Source organism: Zerene cesonia, chromosome 18, assembly GCF_012273895.1.
Source record: "Zerene cesonia ecotype Mississippi chromosome 18, Zerene_cesonia_1.1, whole genome shotgun sequence".
NCBI lineage: Eukaryota > Metazoa > Arthropoda > Insecta > Lepidoptera > Pieridae > Zerene > Zerene cesonia.
In genome coordinates, this window is record NC_052119.1 from 4,132,682 (window position 1) to 4,142,660 (window position 9,979).

General features: G+C 34.8%; 1 protein-coding gene across 5 annotated transcripts in view; it reads left to right on the forward strand.

Annotated features, from left to right (window-relative positions):
• LOC119833834 (baculoviral IAP repeat-containing protein 3-like) overlaps positions 1-9,412 on the forward strand; it is an 11,068-nt gene extending 1,656 nt beyond the window's left edge. Inside the window, exons 1-3 of one of the 5 annotated variants that reach the window (XM_038358031.1) lie at positions 476-631; positions 1,608-1,678; positions 7,242-9,412. In XM_038358031.1, the coding sequence (XP_038213959.1) occupies positions 627-631; positions 1,608-1,678; positions 7,242-8,314 (1,149 nt within the window). In that variant the 5' untranslated portion in view covers positions 476-626 and the 3' untranslated portion in view covers positions 8,315-9,412. Of the gene's footprint in view, positions 1-475; positions 632-1,336; positions 1,400-1,607; positions 1,679-2,024; positions 2,366-6,207; positions 6,351-7,241 lie in introns of those variants that run through there. The other 4 variants (XM_038358035.1, XM_038358032.1, XM_038358033.1 and 1 more) reach the window with 4 other exon arrangements.
• The last annotated feature ends 567 nt before the right edge of the window (positions 9,413-9,979 follow it).

Consider the following 9,979-nt stretch of genomic DNA (forward strand, 5'->3'; position numbering starts at 1 on the left):
CGATCTAATGTGAACACTCTGTCCGGCGTCCGTTTTTCGGCAGATCTACCGGTCCGGCGTAGTGGGAACGCTGCCTAACCAGTCCTTGTTTAGGTCGGTTCATTCATTAAAACTATGCGTGTGTTTGTCATGTATAAATTTCAAGTTAAAATGTACCTAACGCACTTGTAAATTGTGTCTTTACAATCTTAATCTTATTGAAGCTATAAGCACTAAAAGCTTAGAATTAAGCCTTGTCAATTGCTAAATATTTGTTTTATACCTTTTATAAAAGTTAACATTTATGAATCATGAAACGTAAACTTATACGTTGGTAATTTTTGTAAACATCATTTAAGGAAACTTTGTATTTTACGGCGTAATAGGTAAATCGATTTTCTCGCATTCAACCTACGCCGCTTGCTGCAGTGGGCGCAGAATTATAGATTGATCACAACGTCCATATACTTGCTAGCAGTATCATTTCGAAGTCATAAGTACATGGGAAAACAACAGCTTCAGTACTTATGTTCAAACACCAAGTACTTCAAATAATAGTTTTAATTTCTAGTTTTTTACAATAGTATTTATACTAGGTATAAAATTTCCCCGGTGTGGCTATAAACTTGACAATTTCTAGGCGGTTCATGAAGTAAGTTTTGTCTTTATTATTTTTTTATTGTGAAGTAGTTCGTTTTCTTATTTCCGACCATTGCGTTTTGGAATTTTGTGTTGATTTCATTGTCCATATTTGGATGAGGGATGATTTCGACAGCTGTTAGAGCACGTGGAATGGCAGCTGTGGTTACACCCGCGCACGAGCAAGCTGCGTTCGCACCTGCGTTCGTTGTACGCCAAACTTTACCTTACATAATATTTTTTTCTATCTTTATCGCTACAACAGAAGGTATCTTAACATCTGCTCCTAATGCCGCATTACTCTTGTATTTTATGATCAAAATTAGCTTAATGGAATGTACAATGCACGTGCTACCTTAGCAAAGATATAGCGCTTATATTTTTTTACAATTTTTCACACGGTCTTCTGCCATGCTCTGTTATATTTTTAAACATTGCATAAGCACCAGCAATAAGATAATGATGACAATGTGTCATTAGCTATCATATACCTAGAGTGCAGTGCTATGAATAGGCAAATTTGCAAGAACCATTTTGATTTATTTGTAGCGTACGTTTATGGTGTAAACCGACTATTAGATAAAATTCTAAGAAGCCTTCATAGCTGATAAATATTATATGTATTCATAAAACCCTTTTATTCAACTGATGATTATATCTACTAAGCGTATTGTGTAAACAAAACCGATAAGTACATACATTTTACGTAACAATTTATCGTCGTATCTCAGTACACCTACTATCCGCGACAACAGTGCAGTGTTCGTCGGTTCAGATACAGGTGAATTTATTTATCCTATGACGGATGACGTAGTATACTAATATGTTGTCAACTGTTGCATATTCCATTATAAAATAATTTTTCAACGTCAAATATTTATAATCCAAATGAAACACATTGAGAATTGAGAGTACAATTACGAATAATTAACATTTTTAAATCTTTGCACATTATGATTTGCAATTAACAAATAAAATCATTATTTCAGACGAATGGAAGAATCTTCACGAAGTAATTCAGAGGAAAATGAAATTAATCAAGAAGCAGGGCCTTCGTTCAGTAAGTTTTCTTTGAATTGTTTGACGAATTAAGTATGACTAATAAAAATAATATTTCATGATTTTTAAATCGAATAATAGTGAACAATTTTAAATTAGCAACCGTAGTATTTAATTTTAAAATACCCATCATGTTCTCATAATAAAGCCATATTTATGCGAAATTAAATTTCTAAGTATACATTATTAAAACAAATAACTTGTTTGTTTCAATAATCATCAGCTGATAGTTCCATAATATCAGATGAGCGATATATTATTATGTGGTATGTGTGTGTGATTAAATTATATCCATGTCATTTCAAACGGGCCCGCGCTGATAGCAAGACTCAAGCGACCGACAGACAAGTTTCACATTATTCCCGATCGACCAACCACGCGGTACACTACAAGTACACGCTACGACTACAGTCTTCGTTCGCCGCTCGGCGATCAGTGTAGTAGGGACAGTTTCTGAACGTCAGCGTGTGACGCACATTATATCGGAGTGTTCGGAGCGCCACCCGCTCGACTCCACCGAGTACCGACAGTTGCGAGATTCGCGCTCGTGGATATAGAATAGTGTTGTTTAATTTATCGGTTTATTTAATTGAAGTGAAAGTGAAGACAATTATTGATTAGGATTGGATGTTAATGTGTTTTAAATTTGTAGTGAAATATCTAGGATTACAAATGGATTCTATAAAAGGTGAATATTTTTCCTTACATAACCTATTCACTTATGCCAGACGTTACCATTTGGGAACGCGACGACGTCATATTATAACAAGGTTTCCTGTTATAGACGTTATTTAAATAAGTATAAATGCGAGGACGTAAACACATTTTGGGTTAGAAGGAGGTTACGTCAACAATTGTTCTCTTATAACCTCATAGCTACGTGTTGTTTTTCTTTCAGTACATTTTATTACTTGTGACGTTTAGTATGTGTACTAATATTAACATAGTTTAACTATAATGTAAGCAATTTCAAATAATAGTCTTGTCGCTTGATTGTTTCAATCTTGTTCACTATGGATCAATAACAGCTGTTTGATTTGTGAAAGTTAGCTGTCAGTATGTCCTTTGCTGGTGTCTCCAATGACATTTTAAAGATTATAGATTGGGTTAATATTATTATTGCTGTAACTAGTTTAAATTCGTCATTAAAAACATAAATAACCAATATTAAAATTATTGAATTGAATAATTGTTTATCATTAACCAGTCTCGATTTAATTTGATTGGGGTATTAAATAACAAAATAACTTAATTTAGCCACAATTTATAAATTAACCATATGAACAATACCATTGTTTCCTCTCTTGCTCGTATGTATTGCTATTGCATATACTGGCAGCGCCATCTGTATATATTTTAGGATACTAATTTATTTATTACATATTGATTACATATCAACTCGCTGGCACAGAACAACTTAATTATTTGAGTAAATTAAATAGTATCAAACTTGTACTTTGTATAATCATCAAATATTTTGAAATGTTTTTTACTTTTTTAACAAGTTAAATATTTTAATATCTACTTAAGTAAATTAAAACAATATGAGCAAGTACTGATAGTCAATGTACTCAATATAAGGCCTCATTTTAGATTGTCCTTATACCAAACAAACAATCCAATATTCTCTGTCTGTCTCTGATTAAAATAAATTCTGAGTACTTACTGATTACAATATAGCATTATGCTTGTTCTTCGAAAATGGTCATCTTATCATCAATTATTGATAAGGTATCTGTAAGTCAATTCTTGAAAACAGTTATTGAATAAATGTATTTATCTATTTACATAAAAAATCCTGAATAGTATTTTGTTCATATGAATTTTTTCATAGGATTATGTGGCCTTGTATTTGTTACTCTACCCAAATGGGCCTCATGCTAGCCAATTTGATTGTACTATGACCTCATCACTTGAATATAAAAACACTATATGCTGTACCAATCTGGCAATAGTTTGATGTCAAATTACTAAATTATTTTAGTGTTTTTACATAACTGATAATCTATTGATCCCAGGTTCATAATATTTTTTTTATAAATGGCCACTTTTCTTAACTAAAAATTTTTATGTCATGTTATTGTGTATTTTAATTTCGATTACTTTAGTCAGTAAAATGTTGAAAAAAGTAACAAGTAGTGAATTTTCTAAAAGATGAACAGTTGTATTGTTTCCAGAATATTCATTGTACGTTAAAGTAATGAAAGTATCAAGTACTATGTATGAATTTTAATGAGTTATAAATTTTAACTGAACAGCTAGCGCCATCTATTGGCAGATGATTGGCAGATCAATTTAATTATGCATGATTATGGACTAATGAGAGCTCATTAAATTTTTTATTGTATGTTATATTGAAAACTGTGTTTGTAACATTGTCAGGTTTATGAACATATGCATTTAATTAGTATGTAAAACCCAAATACTTTCAACTCAATAACAATAGTAATAAACTTATAATTATTTGCTTATATAATTTCCGATTGTATATACTATTGGTTCTAAATGTACATATCTATGTAACATTATAGCTAAACTTCTATTCAAATGTCTAAAATATACCTCACCAGTTCTTTAGAGTGATATCAAAAGTTCATCTTAATTTCCTGATCATATGACGTCGTCTAGTAAATTATTAAATGATAGTAGGAACAATGTAGTTCTATGCTGTGGGAACATGCCTAGGAAACTAATCGTGGAATGCAGTCGGCCCGAGGCTCTATTCGTGGGAGTATCATTATACGGACCGCCTTGTCGTTGGCGGCGCTAGCGGCTTTCTACATTAGCGCTCTCATCTTATTGCAAGATCATCCGACATTATCCAATTTCGAGCTCCGGAATTTTCCCATCATCATTTTCTATTATTATAAAACCACGCGGCTGCCATCGCTCATTCATTCTTTAAACTGCGTCTAATATCAACGCTTCCCATCTGGCGGATGTTCATATCCATAGCGTTTCCGGGCCGCCTCGTTTAGTTTATTTTCAAAGCTTTTATGATGACAAACATTGTTTGTATAGGAGCACGGTCGACATTGACTGTTCCCATTCATATCCTATTCATTAAGATTTCATTCAAGCCATGAATATCTACTTTATAAAATAGGTATTTGGTCATCTCTGTTTCTTCTTTTAAGGCGTGAGATATGTTCTCTATGCGTATACGTATGCATTCTTGAATTTAATTATGGTGTGGTGTGGTATTGGTACAGCGTAGGCGCTACAGGCAATCCATTGGAATTTGAAAGCCGAGCGTCGACCACCCATAGGCATGAAAACACCGCCCCGTCCCCCACCTCTCGGATTCGTGCCGGCGCCGCCTCTCGCCGCTCTCTTAAGCACAATGCTGAATTTCATTTGCTCTTAGCGGCATACGTCTTGGACCTTGGAACTTACAGTACTTTTATTTTTGTTTCTCCTTTGGTCTTTGTCTTATTTTAGTGTGTAAGTATCACGTCAAGAGCATATATTCTGCGATACTAATGAATTAGCATATAATTGGCCACTGTTTCTATTTTCATGAAGCAACATTCTTTCAATATAATTATTTGTAAAGCAATTGAAAACATTAGTGTCAAATACTGTAACTTTTCCAATTCATAAATTACTGTGCCAGCTTCATCATCCATGGTATACCACAAATAAAATTAGTAATAGTAACTTGCATATGCATTCAAATCTGTCAGTTTATATTTATAGCTTTATTAAGATGTACACACCACGTACTAAGTACTGTCCGCATTCCACGCCATCACTTTTTATTCGGTACTGCTTAGACCCGCCCAGCAGTGCAGCCACATTCCAAAGGCCCTTTTTTACGCTGTGTGGTCGCGGTTTCCGCTGAAGACGGCAACGTCGCATCTCAAATATGAATGAAATCCGGTCGGCGGGGGGCGGTGCGGCAACGTCGCCCCAGACGCTTGCCTGATTGAGAACTACATCTCCCGCGTCGGCCCTTCGTACTTCACTTGTTTATCGTAGCGTATAGATAGATGAATGTGTGGTTATAGACGTGTCCCATTCTACGCTGGTCACTTTTTTATCGTCTGTCAAAATGTCAATCTCACGCGTTGCGCAAGTTCATTTAGTACACATTTAATATCAACGATGGTCATAACTACTATAATTGCAATCGTATATAAAATCCATAATATTAATATCTATACTCATACAACCGAATCTTATTCTATATCTTATTTCCCGAAATTTCGATACAATGTCATGATGTTAGAAGGGAACATTAAACATTACTACTATTTATTAATTTACATATTCCACAGTTTTGTATCATTTAAATTGGCCATACAACAAAGAATTTTCGCATAAATTTTGAAGTACCTATGAAACTGTAACAGTTAGGGGACCCCACACAGCTGTAGTCGGTACAAGGCACCCCACGTAGGCGAATTCGAACCCTCCGTATTGTACGCACGCATGCGTAGAGGGGAAGTCAAAGTTGCGATACCCAATGCAGCACTCCGCACTCCACGTACGATGCCCGAGTCCATTCGTCCGCCATTAACGAATTACGAAAAAAAAACAAAATACAGCAGTTTTATTAGTGTTAATTTTGGTTGCAATGTGTGATTTGAGTGTAACGTGAAATTTGTGTTAATTACAATACTAAAAATCTTCCAATATGCCTATTCTAGTGGATAACAAGCACAGAAATGGTAAATATATCGATCGGTTTACGTTTGCCAGCCATTACGTTCCAACTGGGCATTTATTTACTAGTTAATAGATAGTCTCTTGATATAATAATTGGGTACATGGACATTCATCACACTTTAAATAAATTGTAGGAGCCAAATATATCGAAATGATCTTATGTTAATTATCAAATGAAATGTACATCTAACCAGAACTGACTGAAGTCTATGTCATGCTTATTGTGAACTTACAAACGACCTTTCTTATACATTTCAAAAGTCTGCTGCATTCATTAAGCTTAATTTGGTGTATGTACCAAATATTGCGTATTTATTGGCATTGAAAGTAACGATAGTCTAGATAGTCTAAAAAATCCCCATCGGGGTGCAAAGAAATCACTCCACACCTTTCCCTTGCCACATACGTTTTTACGCATAAAATGTCTTTGTACGCTATAGAAGTATGTGTAAACGTAGGCCTTTTATATTTGAGATAAAAAATTGATTGTACGAGCCGAGTGCATGCGCACTGAGTGCACGACGGGAAGGCCAGCGGAACGGAGGGCGAGGGAGTGGGAATGGAATGTCGATGACGAAGCCAGCCCGGCCGCCGCGAACTTGTTGTTATGTGAAACTGTATTTGAACACTTGCTCTAAGCTCTTCGTCTAATTTTCTATGTAGCAATAGTGACTTCGTAACTAGAAGATAATCATTAATGTTATCGGTGAATAATATGGACGAAATATGAAATAGATTACATCAGTCATTTAATCAATTAATTTTTATTTTATTAAATTTATACTTTTTTATTTTATTTTAAATGAATATTATTATCACACATCTAAATAAGATGAAATGCTATATTAAGACCTCATACTTAGAAATCTAAAAGTATCTTTCCTTCTTTACAGTGGCCACAAATGCAGCGTCACCATTGACAACACAAATGGTGAGCCAACTGCTTAAGAGGCGATCGCTCGTGGGGCAGTTGGTGCTGCCTACTCCAGGATGCGAATCAAATCCGAGTTCTCCATCCACATCGCCAACATCCGTATCCCCATCCGCTTCGGCCGATAAAATTGACAACCGCGATCCATTAAGCTTCTATCCAGATGCACCGGACATGCTCCGGGAAGAAGAGCGTTTGAAAACTTTCGATAAATGGCCAGTTTCTTTCCTGTCGCCGGAACTTCTTGCAAGAAATGGTTTCTATTATCTTGGTCGCGGGGATGAAGTGCGCTGTGCTTTTTGTAAGGTGGAGATAATGAGGTGGGTCGATGGTGACGATCCAGCTAAAGACCATCAGCGATGGGCGCCGCAATGTCCGTTCCTGAGACGTCAAGCGGGAGCTGGTAATGTGCCCCTCGATACACCGGTGACTGTTGGCCGCGATGAGTGCGGAGTGCGAGCCCCGCCCACGACGACTCCGGTTAAAATGCCCGGGCCCGTGCACTCACGTTATGTCTCAGAAGCTGCTCGATTACGTACCTTTGCTGATTGGCCTAGAAGTATGCGTCAAAAACCCGAAGAACTGGCTGAAGCGGGTTTCTTTTATACGGGACAGGGTGATAAAACTAAGTGTTTCTATTGCGATGGCGGTTTAAAAGACTGGGAAAATGACGATGTACCATGGGAACAGCATGCACGTTGGTTTTCGCGATGTGCCTATGTTCAATTAGTAAAGGGCCGCGAATATGTTCAGAAGGTAGCTTCTGAAGCGGCAACAACCACGGCACCCAAAGAAAAAGATTCGTCAAATGGCGTCGTAGCTCCTCCTGCAAATAATACGAATTCGACCACGGAAAAAGAAGAAACCCCCGTGGAAGATTCGAAATTATGTAAGATATGTTTCGCCGAAGAGAGGAACGTGTGTTTCGTGCCCTGCGGTCACGTAGTGGCTTGTGCAAAATGCGCTTTGTCGACTGATAAATGCCCTATGTGCCGAAGGACGTTCACAAATGCAGTGCGTCTTTATTTTTCGTGAGGAGAGTTCGACAGTGGACTCGATGCTAGTCAGTACATCGCGGGCCCTAATGCGTGCTGAAACCACGCTCTAAATGACCGCTTAAAACTGTGATTTTAACATTTAATAATATATTATTTTAATATAAAGCGGTGGGGCAACTTTAAAAACCAAGATGACTTCAAGGATGACGATAAGGTGTTTAATGTAGATGTTGAAATGATTTTAAATTATTTATTGTTTGAAAATTATAATGTCGTATGTAAATAATCTATTGTAAATATTTTAGCTTATCATTTTGTCCCACCGAAACATGGAAAAGGTATTTTTGGAAATGAGTCTAATGCAATCGCAGATAATCACTATTTTCAAAATAATTCGTAAATTGCAATCTTGTCATTAAAATCTTAATTCTTTAAGCTATTAAGATAATATGATTATCGCAAATATAAAAAAAATATATTTATGTGATACATCATTATTATATTGATTTTGCTATAATTTTACTTCTTTAATTAAATACAGCAGAAAAAGATTTTAAATTGATTTAATTTATTATGATATAAATCTGTTTATTGCATTAGAGCATTGCTAAAAGTTTTATAATTTTCATGTAATATAATTTATAATGTGTAATGAGAATTCCCGGATGATTGAATAATTTAATAATATAAATTAATCTTGTTAATTTGTAACAAGATAACAAGTATTCGATGACATTGATATGATGGTGTTATTGTATATAATTTTGATTTGACAATAACTTGCAAATTGAGAGTATTAGGTAGACATAAATGATAAGCAGAAAAATCTTTAACCTGATCACTTTTTCCTAGAAGAACATTTAATAATTTCCACTCTTTTTTTTCTTATCACTCTATTAGTCTCCAATACACAATGAGGTCTAAAATGTTAGTTTCACATTTAAATTACCTCAAGTCAACAAATCTGAAATAATAATAGCGTCTAAAAAACAAACAAATAACTATGTATAATGAAACAATCCATATCATATAACTTTCACCCAATAATAGGAATTCCATACTAATATTTAGTTTTAGATTTGCAATTTAGAATAACTATATCACTGAAAGTAATTATTAATGAGAGAATTTATTAAAGTCAGATTTCAATTTGTTTTTTTCATAGGTAATAATTATTATTTCACCCTGTTGATGTTATTAATAAACGAATTGTTAAATTATTTTGTGTTTGATTTTACACATCCCTTTCACTGGAAATACATAAACGGAAGTAGGAATTAAATTACCAAGCTGCAATTATTACGACAATACTGTAATGAAAATTAGAATTCCACAGTATCAATAATTACACATTTTGTAATTTGTTACTTTGATAAAAAATCCACTCCTACCCGCTTTAGTCTTATTTCTTAAGACTGAAATTTGAAATCTCAAGCGTATTTGTAGGCTAATGTAGAAAGGATACGCAGAATAGTTTTTTAATATATGGATTAGTTATTACGTCCCAATACTTGTTGCTCATAATATAATGAATGAAGACAATCTAAGTATATCCTGTTTATTATCTGATTCACAACTGCAATTATTTTTTTAAGCAATGACATATAATAGAGAAATATTGAGAACTACGATCATTAGTCCACCCGTGAGCCTACATCTTTCCTCAGTAATCGAATTTCCAGAAATTTTATACGCATTTTAG